General features: G+C 33.8%; 2 protein-coding genes across 2 annotated transcripts; one reads left to right on the top strand and one right to left on the bottom strand.

Moving 5' to 3' along the window:
* The first annotated feature begins 13534 nt into the window (after positions 1-13534).
* On the top strand, positions 13535-14103 carry LOC145002689 (L10-interacting MYB domain-containing protein-like). The gene is made up of 2 exons (XM_078961909.1): positions 13535-13852; positions 13936-14103. Exons 1-2 carry the CDS (start codon positions 13535-13537, stop codon positions 14101-14103), a joined length of 486 nt encoding a protein of 161 aa, XP_078818035.1.
* Positions 14104-16299: 2196 nt separating this feature from the next.
* LOC145000437 (auxin-induced protein PCNT115-like) lies at positions 16300-18227 on the bottom strand. Its single transcript, XM_078959666.1, has 5 exons — positions 17767-18227; positions 17463-17669; positions 17145-17317; positions 16959-17061; positions 16300-16886 (listed from the first exon to the last, which is right to left on the bottom strand). Exons 1-5 carry the CDS (start codon positions 17977-17979, stop codon positions 16554-16556), a joined length of 1029 nt encoding a protein of 342 aa, XP_078815792.1. The 5' UTR covers positions 17980-18227; the 3' UTR covers positions 16300-16553.
* Between the last annotated feature and the right edge of the window lie 491 nt (positions 18228-18718).

The raw sequence follows: 18718 nt of genomic DNA, 5'->3' as shown, positions 1-18718 counted from the left end.
AAACTGTTTTGGACTTATAAAACCTGCTTTTGATTTGGTAATGATTATACTAATCCTTTTTCAATGATTATTATCAAATTTTCAAATTTTATACATGTTTATATGATTCTTGAAATTGTTGATATGAATGTTCATGCTTATGAGTTTTAGTTAGATCGTAAGAATTATGTGCAAATTGTTAGATGATGTAATTCTTGATCTAAATGTTATTGATGGAATCCATAATTTGTCCTCAAGTTATGGATTACCAAAAGTCATTTCTTTAAATAGTCATTAAATAACCATAGGCTACATAAAATAAAGAGTCTTCCTTTTAATAAACCATTAAACTAATAAGTTATGAAGTTGAAAAGGTTTTGAATAGTTTAAAATTTTGCCCTCAAGTTTTGGAATTTGTAAAGTCACTTTAGAAAACTTTAATTCCAAACCCTAGAGTTTTAAATGTTAAAATTCAACCCTTGTACTTTATAGTATTATAAGTTAATTACATATATATATATATATATATATATATGTGTGTGTGTGTGTGTGTGTGTGTGTGTGTAAGAGCAAGTCAGTTTTACCATTAGTAGGCCTCATTCATGAAGCAAATCTGTAAGGGGGGTATAAGGTTGTTGCCTATAAAATGGCAGCTTAATGGGTGTCCACTCTCACCCACCACTTCCTTGACTGGTGGACGGTCGTTAGCCGAACATGTAAGATAAGGACTATAATTCTCTGTCACACCCCCAAACCAGAACGGCGGAAACGTTCGGGGGTGGAGGACGTCATATTCAGTATCATAACAGTTCATAGTAAGGAAAGTACACACCACCATATATATATATATATATAAGTTTCAAAATGTTTACATAATTGTATTTGTTACATGTTCAAAAGATAAATACATAAACATCTTTCAAAAGAAGTAATTAACGTCAGAGCGTTAATCCCCAAAAGTTGGTTTCCAAACCTACTTAGCGGTTCCCTGAAAATACAAGTTATTTCAAAGAAAAAGTGTCAACAATTAATTTGGTGAGTTCATAAGAGGTTTTGTGAAATGTATGTCATTCCAAAGTTCGTGCATTTTCCAAGAAAATCCCTTATTTTCTTATAAAACTATGAAATGCATATGAATGTTCGTGTTGTGAATTGTAAATAGTTGCACTAGGAAAATCCCTTATTTGCCTATTAGTTGATTGTTTTAGGTACAGGAAAATCCCCTATTTTCCTAAAGTAGCAGGCAGTCTCTAAGACCGAAAATCGTAAGCAATTGACATGCTTAAAGGTTGAGGCATAGTTCTATATAATAAAGCTATAAGAAGTTCGCACTTGTTAGATGAAGAATAGTCTTAATAGCTACCCGTTCATAAAATCAGAATACCATAATAATTGTCTATCCCGTGAGTTTTATAACCATACTAAACATAATATGCATGTGGCGACGGTCTTCGGGTGTCGAAACGTTTATGACAAACTGTCACCCAAAGGACTGTAGCTAACAGTCAGAGCGCAGGATCATGACTTCCCGTATAGATTTATACACATTTGACACGCTCTCCCAAACGGGAGACTCTGGTTATAATAGACAGGACTTTAAGTTGTACCTTTTCACAAAAAGGTAGCGTTGAAGATGTAAATGTCTCACGGGTTCTCAACTAAGTCTGTATTAAGGTGATAATTTCGTATACAATGTTTATTCTCTCTTACAATGTTTGACTAACCATAAATCTTAAGTCCTTTGAATGCATAAAATGGTTTAACAAGGATGGCTACCCTGAATATTATGCATTTTGTATAAACCTAGTGCATGCAAGATATATAAAGAGTTTTCACGTTTTCACTTGGGATTAACTGGGTGTTTACTTGTATTCTCCCTCGAAATGTATTAAAAGTACATTATAAAGTATTTGAAGGTGTATAAAGGGGGTATGAACTTACTTGATTGAAGTGGTTGCTTTGAAGTACTCGAGAGAAGAATCGAGCAGAACTTTGACAGGAAAAGCTGAAAACGCGGGAAAATCTCAGGATTCTTGGGACTCTCAGGAGCGTAGAATTTCGTTCGGGACTTGAGTGTGAAAATCGGGGCTTCAGAATGGCTTATCGAGGTAATTATGCAGAGTAACAGCACTTAGATGGAAAGAGATGAGCACTAAACCCGACACCCTTAAGCTTCTATTTATAGGGGCATATTTTGTATGCCACATTGTGGTGAGTCATCTTATCCTCTTCCATTGATTGGACGCCCTCAGTCACTTGCCGGGTCGTGGCCAACTGAGTCACTTGCACGTCGCGGCCAACCTGACAGCCTCGGATTTCGGGTCTCGAACTTGTAAAATCCGTAACTTTCGCATACGAGCTCCATTTTCGACGTTCTTTATATGCACGTGTAGGTGAGAATATACTCTACAACTCTTGTTTAGACTTAGTCAGCTAATTTTGAATTTATTTTTAATTATTTATTTTTAACAGGCTGGGACTGGAAAAGCCCGTTAAAAATCCATAACTTCTTCATCCGGCGTCCGTTTTTGCCAGACTTTTTACTGTTGCGCTACTTTGGTTGAGACCTTAGATTTTCATTTAGGTTGTTTTGGACAAAATCTATCGATCTCTATTTCCAGTTTTTAGCTGTCTACTGTTATATTCGAATTTTGGAAAAATCATAACTTCCTCATACGAAGTCAGATTTGGACGTTCTTTTTACGTACATTTACGGTTTAATGATATCTACAATTTTCATTTAGATACTTAAGGCTAAAAACTATTGTATTGAAACTTCGCATTTTTCGTTTAATCGGTGTTGTCGGTTTTTTTCGGAAATCTTAGAATGGTCATAACTTCTTCGTTATAACTCGGATTTTAGTGTTCTTAGTATTTCTGTAAACCTGGACACAATATCTAGCATAGTAGGTAACCCAATAAAGACTTTTGTACATTTTATTTTCGAAGTTAATTTCATTATTTCAAAAGTGGTTACAATACTTGACTTTTTAGATCATTACATAGAGTCGAAATATCGGGTTGTCACATTCTCCCTTCATTAAAAGTATAATGATAAATTCTAAGTAACTAAACACTTATAAATTCCCAATCTTAGTTACTTAGGAAAATATGAATTTGGTGCTAACCCATAAGATTACACTTTGTACCTTACCAAGTCGTTGGTGTGGCGTGTGTGAGTAACCAACACACTAACATGGACTAGTAAGAGTAGCAAAGAGTGACTTAATGTTTATCATAGATCGGTGGAGCACGTATGGGTAACCGACACATCGATTAGGTGATAAAATTAAGGCTACCAAGTTAATTTGCATGGTTATTCACACCTTGTTTGTGATCCTCGGCATTCCAGTCACAAACTTGAGAGGGCACAATCGAGATTTAAACATGCCATTGAAAAGTTCAATGAATCTCAAAAGATCTAGGTGTTTCAATCCAATTAAAACCTAATACCTAATTCGTTTTTCATGGTGGAAATTGTTGAATCGTCATTCGCCTACCTTCAAATATTTTGTAGCTTGGATTACGGCATCCCTCTTCCAAGTTATAAAATATTGTGTTGGGTCCTACCCTTAATATTTCATATTGGGTGTTCTATTAAGGACTTAAATCACTAAATTGAATTTCTCCCATTGTAGATGTCTGGTACAGACAACTATGATCTACCAAAATCTCTTGGAACATGATTTCCTAATGAAGATGATGTCCTACGATTGGATCATGGAAATCATACTTCTCTTCATCGACCTCGTCCAATTATTCTCCCTGACCCACAAGCTCAAAGACTAAGGTCACTCAAGCCCTACTTGCAATGAAACATGAAGATGGAATGCATGTGTGTTCTCACGTCTTAGAGATGAAGTCACATATCGACAGGATGAGAGTGTTGGGTGTCAAAGTCTCAAGGAAGTTGGTTGTTGACTGGGTTCTTCAATCACTTCCTAAATCGTGTAGTGAGTTTATTAAGAACTACTATGTGACAGACCACGACATGACCCTTATTGATCTTACTTATTTACTTTTTGCTGCTGAATCAGAAATGTTTTGGCGCACTGGAAAAGTAAATTTAGGTGGAAGATCTACTTCTCAAAATTCCATGGAATTTAACAATGGTAACATTGGAAGTCCAGAAAAACCTTCTCTTCCTAATGGAAATGGATTGGTCATGGTCAACCCAGTTGACCAAATGGTAGAGAGAAAGGCTAAGTCTGTGATAGTCTCGTGTACCATTCTCAAAGAGGCTGTATGTTTTTACTGTCAAGAGAAGGGACATTGGAAGTGAAGCTGTCCTGACTACCTGAAAGATCTGAAAGAAAGTAGAATCAAAAAGTTTGACTCTGCTTCAAGTAAGTACACTATCTAACTATGTTAAGTTTCTAATTGTTGATTCTTAATACATGATGTGACTAGGTTGCATTTTGATGTTTGGCAGGATCAAGCAAAGGGAAGGAAACTTAAAGGAAGAGTATGCTGAATCTGATCGTGAAGATGGATTTCAATCGCATGGTTCGAAGATCGGATTTTTGAGCTACTACTTAGGGGTTATGATAGATTGCTAGGAAATATGTAATATCATAATTTTGATTTAAAGTTGCATTGTAAGGAAAACAAATTCCTCATTTTATAAATAAATAAAATTTTGTTTTATTTTATTTTATATCTCCTTGCAATGACATTTATGAAAAATTGATGCTTGTATGTTTCTAGAAATAATGGAAATATGAATTAGATTCTTTCATTTCTAGTAATGTCTAAATTTACCAAATAAGGAAAGATTCTCATCACCCAAGTCTCAATTGGACCAAAACTTGGAATCATGTAAGGTGTATTGTATGATGAATGAGAACTTTCATCTTTGGGAAATTAAGACTAATTCCTTGTTCACATGTATATGTGAGTCAAGTGAAGGACAAAGGGAGCGGGTATACTAGGTTGTGCACTGGTCAGGTCCACCACAAAGATGGATAGGCTATTCATCATGATTTAATAAAAGTTAGTAAATATGGTTACACTTACAAGGTTAAGTGTAATTCTGAAACATTGGAAAAGTTTCAGTGTATGGCAGAACGGATGAGAAGAATCAAATTAGGCAGAAAGATAAAGGTTTCTCAAATTCGAAAAGATGGGAGAGTACTTTCGTATCATGTTTTATGATCATCTTAATGATTATGAAACCATATCACAATTCATCCTCTAAGTACATCTTAGTGCATTCTTATGGCTAAGAAGAGGAGTCATGAGTTGTTGAAGTGGTTAAATCAAGAAGACGGGTGATACTTTGTTCCAAAACGATCCTTAGAGTTATACTCCAAGATTGTAACTTAAGTGACACATCTTAAAGAAGCTATATAACACTTGTCAAATGTAAGAGTAAAATGTTTTCTACTCTTGTACATTTGAAATTGGTAAGTTGTGATGTTGTGGATAAAACAAAAACCTACTAAGGCCAATTGTGTCACGTGTTTGTCTTGATAAGAATCCGCACTATCTCTTGAATATTTGTTTATTAAGGAATGGTTTTTGGCAAGAGAGTCTTATATGTCAAGAGGATAGTGGGAGTCTAAAAGATCCTAAAAGAGTTTCAAGAGCTACTCAAGAATAAAACTAGTAGTTTACCACTAGCGCACGACTTGAGGATTGTAACCTATCGTGTTGACATATTCTTATTTTTGTGCACATTCCAGTAAAAGTTAACTATGCATTTGAGTTATACAAGTTCTCAGTTGTTTTCATAACAACTTGGAAGCAATGGTAGGCCCTTGTGCTGCCAAGTGGCAAGAATTTAAGAGTACACAAGTTCAGTCCATATGAGTTTGGATTTGTCACTAACCTTGTCTTGTGATTATGGTTTTGACAAATTCACATGGATAGGAACACATACACCATAAAATCTAAGTGTCGTAAGGTTTCTCTCCAATTCATGAAAATGATGGTGAGGAAACGCTTAGCAATTGTGATATTTTCATTCTCAAAGTCGTTAGTGGAGCGTGTGTGGGTTACTGACACACTAACATGGACTTATGAGAAATGGAAAAGGTCTAAACACTTCAGACTGTGATTATGGCATCCCTTTTCATTGTTCTAAAAATTTTTAGACACACATATAAGCTATCTAAGGAAAGGCGTATGATTTTGATAAAGTTTTATCAAAGCATCTCGTATCAGAAATCTGAACTTTGGTAAGAAAGTCAATAAAGTATTGATTTCTAGAAGTCCGGCTGATTTCTGAGTACATATCAAAGCTAGTGGGAACATAAGTGTTATACTAATAATTATCATGTTAGTGGGAGCATGATAATTATGATAAGTGTTGCAGGTTAGCAATGTTAATTATAGAAAACAAAAGTTTCAATTGAGAAAAGTTGTTTTGCTATAATTAAGGGAGAGGAAATTATACTTCATTTCAATTCTAAAAGTTTAGATTGAGATTTTAATCATCTTTAGTCAAGAATATATATATATATATATATATATATATATATATATATATATATATATATATATATACATAGAGAGAGAGAGAGAGAGAGTAAATTACACGAATGGTCCCTATTGTTTAGTGTATTTTGCACGTTTGGTCCCTAACTTATTTTTTTAACTCGGAAGGTCCCTATTGTTTGTTTTTGTTACGCGCTTGGTCCCTATCTTACCTAAAAAGACTATTTTGCCCTTGATTTTTTAAATTTATTTAAATAAACACAATCCTAGACCCACCCATTCACCTACCCTAACATTTTTTTTTCCTATTTAAATAATAGTATTTTTAGCTAAGATAAGGACCAAGCACGTAACAAAAATAAACAGTAGGGACCAAGCGTGTAACAAAAACAAACAACAGGGACCTTCCGCGTTAAAAAAATAAGTTAGGGACCAATCATGCAGATTACCCCAAACCATAGGGACCATTCGTGTAATTTACTCATATATATATATATATATATATATATATATATATATATATATATATATATATATATATATATATATATATATATATGAATTTTATGTTGGAATGGTTCAACATAAGGAAATTCTATATATATTGCGTTCTCAAAATTCGATTATGATTACGACATCCTTCTTCATAGTCGAATTATGAAAACATGGCAAATAAAAAAATATTGTAGCAAAAGGCTGGTCTAGCATCATGTCTTTATGTGAGACATCATGAATCGTGTCCCATATACTTCGGATATAGGATCGATTACATGTGCTATAATATTCATCTGTTCTAAATTTTCAGAATGCCTAAAGCATTAAGGGGGAAAAAGGACTAGAACTGGATATGACTAAAATGATTAAGCAATTATCGAGGACTATTTGAGGTTTACCAAGGATTGGTTGCTCATGGACAATTGGAAGTATAGTGTTAATTTTGAAATGACCATATTGACATATTCTTGAAAGAGGCAACTCTTTTTCAGAAGTGATTGTCAAAATGGGAATGTGGAAATGTTTTAATAGGAGGAAGATATTCATTAAATTTGTGTAAGATTAGAAAAACTTAATGCAAGAAGGATATTCAAAGGAATGTACTTCGAATTTGATACTTTATTTCCATGGAATTGATCTTTATTGGAATTCTTTGTGATTTCGTGCATAATCATTACAAGAGGATCAGTGCATATAAGTTTAGAATCTAACAGATTTTGGTAAATGGCAGGAATTTGGAATTATTACATTTACGGTAAGGTTTTGGGATTGTGAAATGAGAATCATTGGAATTATGTTCAATTAATCTATTCCACAACGTAAGGATCATATAAAAACATAGTGTTTATACTTGGTGTATGGCATAACTATAGTTTGGATAAACATAGTGTGCATGCTTGGAGCATGGAATGACTATTGTTTTGATTCAAGTATAAAGTTGATTTTTTGAAACATTATACAATGAATAATGAGTAATCAATATGGTGTTTAAATAAAAGATGTTTTATTTACCCTCAATGGTGCTTGGGGCCATAAAGGATTAGGATTATTCTTGTGTTTCAATTTTTCATGTTTTGACTTCCTGAATAACTAAGTTATTCAAACTCTCCATAGTCGGTCATATGTTGGAAGTAGATATGAATCAATATTGTCGTGAATTGGGCTTATAGATGTCTCAGATGTTAGACAAAGAAAAAGTTGCTACAACATTCATGAGTGCTCAAAAGTTTTGAGTATTGGATTCAACCCACACTCACTTGCATCACTTCATGGAATTTATCTCGAGTATTCATGAGATGGTAACATCATATAAGTCTTCAAACCGAGAGATATGACTTGTTGATTGTGAGTTGGTTGTGCATTGATTGTACGAAAATGCATCGGTAACTCGATGTTATAAGACGTGTTTTTGTGTATAATTCAACAAGTAGTTAGTACAAGCATATGAGTCGAAGTTTATCTGTTCCTTCTAGTCCTTGGAGGATTAGAAGTGATATCTGGGCCCCTTGATGATTCTGTTTTGACCTATGTACCGGGCCCGGTCAGAACCAAATTGATGTGTTCATTTTAGTTCTATGTCAAACAAATCAGAAATCGGGAAACAAACTGCTAGACAATAAGTACGACATTGTTCCATGTATTTGTCCGATTGGTATCTAGAACAAAGGTTTATATGATCACTTATCTTAAATGGTGCATCATCATCTCAATTTCGCGAGACTTTGAAAGAGCTACAATTGCTGGTCGGTTCCTGAAGTCATACCTGTAACTATAGTTAATAGACTTATCCAAGTGGGAGACTATTGGATAAGGTGTCTAAGTCTATAACTATATTAACTATGTACTTGACCCGGCTTCGCATGGTTTATTTGGGTTGCATCGACATCTCAACTGTTGGATAGACAAAGTGAGAAAAGGACACTTACAGTTTGTTAATATATTATAATTTCTAATATATTAATATGAAATCATATTATTTAATTAGTATTGATCAAGAATTAATTTGAAATTAATTTTGTGATAAAAAAGAGACTAATTAAATATATGGGGATTGATTTGTAAATCATTCATTCTTATATAGTGGGATTATGGTTCATGATTCACTAGATTTGGCTAGGACCCATTGGGTGCTCCATGGAGGTTATAACCCATGGATCATGGGGGAAATGAAAATCCATGCACATTAGGGCTTACATGGTGTAGCCCTACATGTAGTACACTATATAAAATCCATGCACATTAGGGCTTACAGTTTGTAAATCATTCATTCTTATAACCCATGGATCATGGGAGAAATGAAAATCCATGCACATTAGGGCTTACATGGTGTAGCCCTACATGTAGTACACTATATAAAGAGCTCCATAGCTAGCAAAGTCGGCCACTATTGCAAGAGAAGGAGGGCTAGCCGATTTTGAGATCAAAATGTTCTTCTCTCAAGTTATTCCAAGAGTTGTGGTGTCATGTGAAACATTTGAGGCATCATATTTGAAGTTCTAGGGATCACAAAGTCTTAAGGAATCCAAGCAACTACAAAGGTATGTCATTCTACTAGTTTTTATATAACTACTACCCCATGCCATGCTAGTTAGGATGTAAACCTTGGAAAATTCTTATTTGCATGAATATTAGAGAAAACATAGATCCAAGGTTTCTAGGGTTACATGTACACCATAGGAGTGTTAGAATGCTCAAAACCCATCAATTACCACTCAGGTAAGTATAGTGAGAAAACTCACCTCGAAAGTAAGCAAGTAGATCTAGTACCCCATGAACAGTCTAGACTCCGCCTACATAATATAATTATCTCTAACAATCAATTTGTAATAACCACTCCGAGATGCTAAGCTAACTCCTCTACTAAATCTCAAAAGGATGAAAAGATCATTTTACCCCTCCATGGTCTCCAAGGTCCACAGTTGACCAAACCCTAAAAGTCAACGCTAAAGTCAACAGTTCATGTTGACTAAACTCGTCGAGTGCATCTATGCAGCTCGTTGAGTTCCTTCGCTTCCTCTGAAGTATCAGTAGAATCCAACTCAACTCGTCGATTTGTCTCATCAACTCGCCGAGTTGTAGCCAAGGTTGTAGAACTCGCTACTCGGTACCTACTCGGCCGACTGTGGAGTAGCGAGTACTCGGGGAGTACTCGGATTCAGTAATTCATGTAGAAATATTTTTTGGAAAATTATTATATGTCAAAATCATAAGTTAAAATCATAATTTGATTGAAATATATAACCAAAATTAGATACATGTGAACACATAAAAACTGAAATACACATAATTGTCTCACTACGTGGATAATTACTGAAAATTTAAGATATATATATGTAGTAATAATCACATGTTTGTGTTAAATAATAAATCATTAAGTGCATTATACATATTAATCTTGAAATTATTGATTTTTTTTCTCTTTTTATGATAATTTTGACCCTTTGACCGAGTTTAACCGATTTTGCCGAGTTTGACCGAGTAGGCCCGAGTTTGTCCGATTTTTGACCGAGTTTGACCGATTTTTGGCCGATTTTGACTAAATCCGAGTTTTTTTTGCCGATTTGACATTACTCGCCTCGGTGGAGGGCCGATTTCGAGTACTCGGCCGAGTACTCGGCCGAGTACTCGGCCGAGTAGGCCGAGTTTTCCAACACTGGTTGTAGCGCATCCAGTCCGTCGGGGAAAACCATAGCTGACTCATCGATTTGGCTCATGCACTCGTCGAGTCCCTCTAGACAAATTCTCATTCAGACGATTCTAAGCAAAAATATTGTCCTAAACTCTAGATCCATGCATGGCATCTAGGGTACGAAATGCCAAAACAAACTTTATATAGGGTTTAATGCATAATAACTTGCCACCAGCTTGATAAAGCTTGGATCTTTAGGCTCAAGGGACTACATATGGTCCAGATCTGAAGTCTAATCTCCATGGAAAGCTCAAAACACTCTAGAACTCAAAGACGGATGGAGTTGATGAAGAGATGAACTCACCTTAAGTGTGGTTGTGGGTTGTTTGAAGAGATAATGTGAAGATCTACAAGCCTAAAAACTTGAATGGGGTTGATGAACTTCCATGGAAATGATATTATCCTAAGAGTTTTAACAAATAATAATGTGTGTAAATAAGATGAAACTAGTGTAAAAGTGTGTAAAAACACTAGATAATCAAGAAGAACTTATCAAATCTCTAAGAACAAACTTGGAGAATCAACCCTTGGAAGCTTTGGACTTGAACCTTGAGAGAATTTGGAGTAAACAGGAAAGAATATGGAAATGGTTGGGGTTTATTGGGTAATCTCATCCAAAGATAAGGAGGGAAGGGTGATGGGATATATGCTTAGTTATTTGTTGGATAATTGCATGGATAACTGTTGGGTAATATTTTGTATTGGAAAATAGTGAAACATCAAGTCACAAAGTCAACCTTTTTGTTTCCCTTCTTCTTCCAATCGAAATCCTCATAGTATCACCAAAATCATATGTGATTTCGGTCTATGTTCCAATGGAGATCACTTGTGATTTCAGTCCTAGTGCAAACCGCAATCACTAGATTGTTGGGGTCCTAGGCCGAAAACTCTAAAGCAAGGTTTAATTTATGATTTTTGTTCTAACTTGTTGACTTTCAAAGGTTCATCATGAACATGGTTTTTAAAGTTGTGTGTGTGTGTGTGTGTGTGTGTCTATATATATATATATATATATATATATATATATATATATATATATATATATATATATATATATATATATATATATATATATATATACAAATTATGTCTTTTGGCTTTCAAGAATTTATTGCAACAAAGTTATAATGTAGTTTTACTTATACATAGATACATTTTAGACCTTGGTTGAACCAAAATTTGTTAGTTGTCACAATGATGAAACAAGTTTTAAGTATATTGTTGTATTCATGTGTAGCGAGATTGCAAAGATTATAGATGGTGTGTATGACGGTAAGATCACTAGGTTCTTTTGAATATAAAATGATATCACTGCACTACTTTTTACTCGTATACATGTTTGATATTCTTGACACCTATGTAACATTATTTATCAAATGGTTGAATAATTTTCAATGTGGTAGGGGATTGTTGGTAATTTGATATGTAAAGGTTGGATGTAGGAACATACGCACACGTTGGGTCGTGAGTCATGATATATGTGAGTGACACATGTAAGTGCATTTTGTACCTTGCATATACATGATAGAGGGATAGAAGCTTTTTAGATTTATGCTACACATGTAAGTGCACTTTGTACCTTGCACATACATGGTAGAGGAATAGAAGCTTTTTATTTTGATGATTGTCGGTGGTCAATCTCAACAATATTTTTACATTAAAATTTTGTATATAATAAAAATTATATGGTTTTAATATAAATAATACATATGTATACATAATATTACGATTAAAGTATCAAAAACTTGTATTTGTACAATAAAATGATTTTTAAATATAAAAAATATACATGTATATGATTTCAAATGTAAAGAATATATTTATGCGGTTTGAAATGAAAAATGATCAACATGGAACGAAATTGACAAAAAAATGTATTTTGGAACAAAAAGATGTAATGTCAATTAAAAAAAATAATAATAAAGAAAACTTAGTATAAAAAAAAATGATAACTTCATTTCTTTTATGCTACTTTTTTTCTTCATTTTTGACACATCAACATTTCATTTCGACGTCATATAACCAAATAGTATCATGTACATCATGTTATCAAAGAGTATTATTATGTCACAAATGACGGTTAAATGGTTAACATTACAAAAATTAGAAATTTAATTACCAAATTGTAAATAAATAAAAATAAATAATTAAATAAATAATTAACATAGTGTCAAAAGCAATGTTTCATGATATAGTAACTTTTATACGATTTACCAATTAATTTAAGCACAAAAGAATGAAAAATCAATCTAACGGTTGTGGTTTTCCAGTTTTAATCATACAATTTACATGTGTACATTAATGCAAATGTTTTGGCTTTTGCTTCTTGAAATCAAAAATCCTTTGATGTTTGTTGTCAAATTACTGATTACATGCCGAAATCAAAGTTTGAAATTACTTATTTCATTATTCTTGGATTCAATTAGATTGAAGGATTACCATAAAATAAATTGACATGAACTCATTAGATGAACTAATGTTTGAATATGTTTGTACATTCTTGTGTGAAATCAAAAATTAAAGATTGTTATATGCTTATGAGATCAAAATTTATTTTGTATGATGAAATCACATTTATGTGTTCTTGTTTATAAAAGAGTGTTTTATGTTGTTGAAAATATGATGAAATCACATTTATGTGTTTTTGTTTATAAAAGATTGTTAAAGATTGTTGTATGCTTATAAAATCAATTCATAATGTGTTTTTGTTTATAAAAGATTGTTATATGCTTATGAGAACAAAATTTATTTTGAATGAGGAAATCACATTTATGTTTTTTTGTTTATAAAAGATTGTTTTATGTTGTTGAAAATATGATGAAATCACAATGTTGCTTGATTTATTTGTAAACATGTGTTATGTGGATGATTTATTTGTGAATGTGTGTTATGTGAATGATTTAGTTACTTTTTTTTTTCTTTTTTACAATAGACATGACGGATAAAAAAAGTAAGGTTAATTGGAAGTCGGAATTGGTGGACAAAACTTTTTTGGAAGTGTGTATACAAGAATTAACAAGTAATTGCCGGGAGGGTAGTGGCCTAAAAGCAAGCTCATGGGCTGTGATCGCGGAAAAATTGAAAACAGATCATAATTTTGTTGTCGACAAAAAACAAATGAAAAACCGATACGACTATTTAAAAGCAAAGTATGCAGTGTGGTTAAAACTTAAAAACAAAACAGGAAATATTTACAATCCCGTAACAAATTCTTTTAACATGACTAATGAAGAATGGGAAGCGGAAGCGAAGGTATATATATATATATATACACATATTTTTTTAAATTAGATTTTTTTTACTACTTTAACAATATTTATATAATTTTCAAACAGCTGAACAAGTATGTAGATAAGCTGAGAAATGCACCCCTCCCTTGCCCTAATCTTTGTACCCAACTATTTGATAGTTCGACCTCGACCGGTGTTCATAGTTGGGGGCCATCTTCGACACTACCTCATCCCAATGAAACCTTCAGTACATATGATTTTGAGGATACATAGATGGAAGAGCCAACACCTCATCCAGATACCCCAAGCTCAATCGTACCTCAACCTACTAGTGAGGAATCATATGGGCGGACAAAAAACAAGGGGGGCAAGCGAAATGGTCCTAAAGAAACCACACTTGATGATGATTTGAAAGAAGTTGGAAAAGAAATTATCAAGGCTGCACAAGCGTTCACGGAAGCAAATAATCTTGACAAGGAGATGTATGCTTGTATGGCAAGGTTGACAAGCTTGGAGTGGGGAGAATATGATCTAAAATACACCACTGCTCTTATGTTATTTGCTGAAAGTGCTGGCAATAGGAAAATTTGGTTGCGCCTTAACTTGTCAACTTGTGAGTCATGGGTGACAAATGCGGGAAGAAAGTTTGGATTAGTTGGTTGACTTTAGTATGTCATGGTTTATTGTTTGACTTTAGTATGTTCTGGTTCATTGTTTGACATTAGTATGTTATGGTTTGTTGTTTGACTTTAGTATGTTACGGTTTAGTTATGTTATGGATTGTTTTCTTAGATGCAATTATGTTATATGAATTTATATGTTATGGAATGTTATGCTTTTAGTATTTACATGTTACGGTTTGTTATGTTATTGATTAAAATGTAATTGGTATTTGACATCTAACAGGACACATGGATAAAGAAGGTGACTTTTTATATTTTCTTATATTCTCGTGGTATTGGTTGATGTTGGTCTGACAAAGGCAAAGAATAATTAAAAGAATAAGGGCTAGTGAACACGTAGCAAATGGGTATGTGTATACGCAAGATTTGATACACGGATGTCCTATACAATGTTTCGATATGATACGTCTTTCACAAGATGCATTTGTACTATTATGCAATCACTTTACAGAGAGAAATTGGTTGCAATCTAGTAGGACAATAAGTGATGAAGAGAAGATGGCTATGTTTTTACATGTTATAGGACATAATGAACGTTTTCAAGCCTTTAAAGAAAGATTTCATCACTTTACACAAACAATTCATCAATGTTTTCATGAGGTCTTACATGCAATGATGTGTTTTGCACGAGAAATTATAGTACCAACCTCGTCTAATGCAACAAGAAATACATCAGAACGACATAGACGACTAATGTAGATATTTCACGGAGCAATAGGTGCACTAAATGGAACACTTGTACATGCAATTGTGCCTGTTGATCAACAAACTCGTTATAGGGGAAGAGGAAAAGGTGAATGTTATCAAAATGTAATTGGAATTTGTAATTTTGATATGATATTTACCTTTGTATGGGCTGGATGGGAGGGCATAGCACATGATTCTAACGTTTTGAAAGAAGTTGCATTTAACCCGACTTCCGGATTTCCATTCCCTCCACCAGGTTTGTAACTTTACTATACGTTTTTTTTTTATCTTTTTTTTATTTATATGATAAATTTGTCATACATCTACAGATAAATATTACTTTTGTGATACCGCATACACCAGCACCCGTGGATTTATGGATCCCTACCGCAATACTAGGTATTGGTTAGCCGATTTTCGAAGAAACAGAGCTTTAACTAAGGAAGAAAGGTTCAATCATGCTCATGCACAACTAAGAAATTACATTGAATGTGCTTATGGTATATTAAAGGTGAGATTTCCAATTTTAAAACAAATGACTCTTTATCCTTTTCCAGTGCAAAGAGACATAATCATTATTTGTGTTGCGGTCCATAATTTTATAAGGAAATACGATATTGAAGATGAATTATTTACAAACTTTGAACAAAACACTATAGTTACTCCTAATGTGGGTGGTGGAGGAAATGAAGATCAAAACATAGAAGACATAGAATGAGGTTCAAAAGTCGTTGACTATATGACTACTTTGCGTAACCAAATTGCTAATAAGTTACTTTCAAATGGTTCACATTAAATTGTGTACTTTTTTTTTATTATGTATGACAATTTGTATTTGGATTTTGTATTACATTTTATATTTGGATTTTAATTGATTTATGTTTAATTTGGATTTTATATGATAATTTGTATTTTTATAATTTTTTTATCCAGCACAAGAGACAACACAACGGTAATATGGTCATTTTTCATTCAGCACAACCATTCAGATAAATAATCAAACAGCATAAAGTCAATCAACATTTCTAACCCAGTCAGCTTCTAACCCAGTCAGTAATTATCAAACGACCCCTTACTCTGCCCATTAGCAATCAAAAAGTATGCAAACCTTCTCCTCAAATAAGATCGAAACCAAGTGTTCACAATGTCACCTAAGCAAAAAAGGTGATGTCATGAACTAAACCGTCATGAACTAAACCACTTGAACCCGAAACCTCACTTACAGATTCTCACTTTACATAATGAAACTCGAACCATAGTACAATCAAATTACAAATACAAACATACTCATAAAATACCATCACAACAAAAAAAACACTCCAAACACAATTATTAGACACATTTGTCTTCCTCTTATTCCGATTTCCATGAGGACAAAGGTGGAGTATCCGAGTTTGTATAACTATGCACCAAAACAAACTCAGGCATTCGAGCACCCTTGAATGATATAGATTCAATCTCAACCAAATCCTCATCCGTGAGTTTAACATCAAGGGCTCCAAGGTTTTGGTTCAGGTTTTCAATCTTGGTTGTACCAGGGATGGGACCCACATCATCACCTTGGTGCAGGACCCAAGCTAGCGCCAACTGTGACAGGGTGCACCCTTTTCTTTGTGCCATTTCACCAATTCGATCAAATAGGACCTTATTATGCTCAAAGTTCTCTCCTTGAATCCTCGGTAAAATCTATAAAAATTGCAAAATGAACATGTATGAATTAAATTCATACAGAATTTGCAATATGTTGTAACCACTAACCTTTCTGAAGTCGTTATCTGCCAAATTGTCCACTAACTTTGGACCTGTTGCAAAGAACCCACAACCCAAAGGAGCAAAAGGAACAATTCCAATTCCCAATTCTCTGTAAAGAAAGAGATAGACAGATTACATTACAATGGCTGTTGATTTCAGAAGAATATTATTAAGAAAGTGTTCATGGCTTACCTGCAGGTAGGAATGACTTCTTCTTCTGCATCTCTAGTCCATAAAGACCACTCCAGTTGTACAGCTGTTATTGGATGAACAGCGTGTGCTCTTCTGATAGTTGCAGGTCCGGCTTCTGATAGACCGATGTATTTTATCTTACCTTCTTCAACCAGTTTCTTGAGTTCTCCCATCTACCAACAGAAATCAATACCATTAAGTTGTAATCCATCAAAAGTGAAATTTATGAAATAACTGTATACGAGCATAGCTGAATCTGACAAACGAAGAAGGTAATGTATGCATAGAAACTAGAAAGAAGTGAAATGAGAGACGCACTGTGATTTCAATAGGGACAGTTGTATCGATGCGATGAACATAGTAAAGATCAATGTAATCAACATCAAGCCGCTTCAAGCTAGCTTCACAACAAGCCCTAACGTACTCAGGTTCCCCGTGGACTTCCGATTGACCGACAGTTTCCCCAAATTTGACTCCAAATTTCGTTGCCAATTGAAAGTCCTCTCTCTTCACTCCTTTCAAAGCCTGTACCAATCACGAATTAACACACACAAATCAGTCAAACTGGTACTCTAATCGCAATGAAGCCATGAAGCACAATAAATAGACATAATCGAATGACCTTGCCGATGAGGATCTCGTTAGTGTGAGGTCCGTAAACGTCGGAGGTGTCGAGGTGAGTGACGCCGGAATGAATGGCGTGGTGAATGACTTTGATCATGTCTTCTTCAGGTTTGGTAGGTCCATAGCCATGAGACATGCCCATACATCCTAGCCCGATAGCTGAAACCTCTAGCCCCTGTGATCCGAGCTTAATTCTTCTCACACCTGACATTTTTCTCCCTGCTTTTTGATTGATTCAAACCCTGAAAAGATGTATAATTTTATGAAATTGGGTACAAAATCAAGTCGAGCGAAACTGATCAAGCATGTAGCTCAATAGGAAGATTATAGGGGAGATCCAATTTTATATTTCACAGAGTTGACTGATCGGTATGCAACAAAAGCTTGGACCATTTACAAATTGAATTATTGAAAGCAAGAGCAAGTGGACATGAGAAAGGAAGAGGAAAAAAAGGTGGAAGTGGAAGAAAAATCTTACATAAAACCAGCCACGAACACAAGTCAATTAGAATACAGATTCTTCTCTTCGAAACCAAGAAGCAAAGGGACAAAATAGATAGCCAAAAAAAAATTTTAAATTTAATCGTTTAATTTTTTATTTTATTTTATTTTCATAAACGTATTTATATATAATTTTTTTCATTTTATTGTTACAAATTTATAGTATATAAAATTTCATTTTTTTTGAACTAGTATAACTCCAAAAACAATTATTAAGATTTTTTTGTTTTCTTAATGTCACATAAGCTTAAGCATATCTAACATAAAAAAATATAAAAATGGAAGTGTGACAATTTAATATGTTTAGTTTTAAAGGAAAAAAACTAAAATATATAAAAAAAAATTACAAATCAACCAATCACAATACTTTTTCTTGCTCTCTAGTCTCTCCTCTTGCTAAACACTTCTTAACACTCTCATTAGCATAAGTAGGAAATCGTGTAGCATCC

Source organism: Lactuca saligna, chromosome 6 (assembly GCF_052625555.1).
Source record: "Lactuca saligna cultivar CGN05327 chromosome 6, ASM5262555v1, whole genome shotgun sequence".
Lineage (NCBI taxonomy): Eukaryota > Viridiplantae > Streptophyta > Magnoliopsida > Asterales > Asteraceae > Lactuca > Lactuca saligna.
This window is presented reverse-complemented; position numbering and strand designations above follow the sequence as displayed.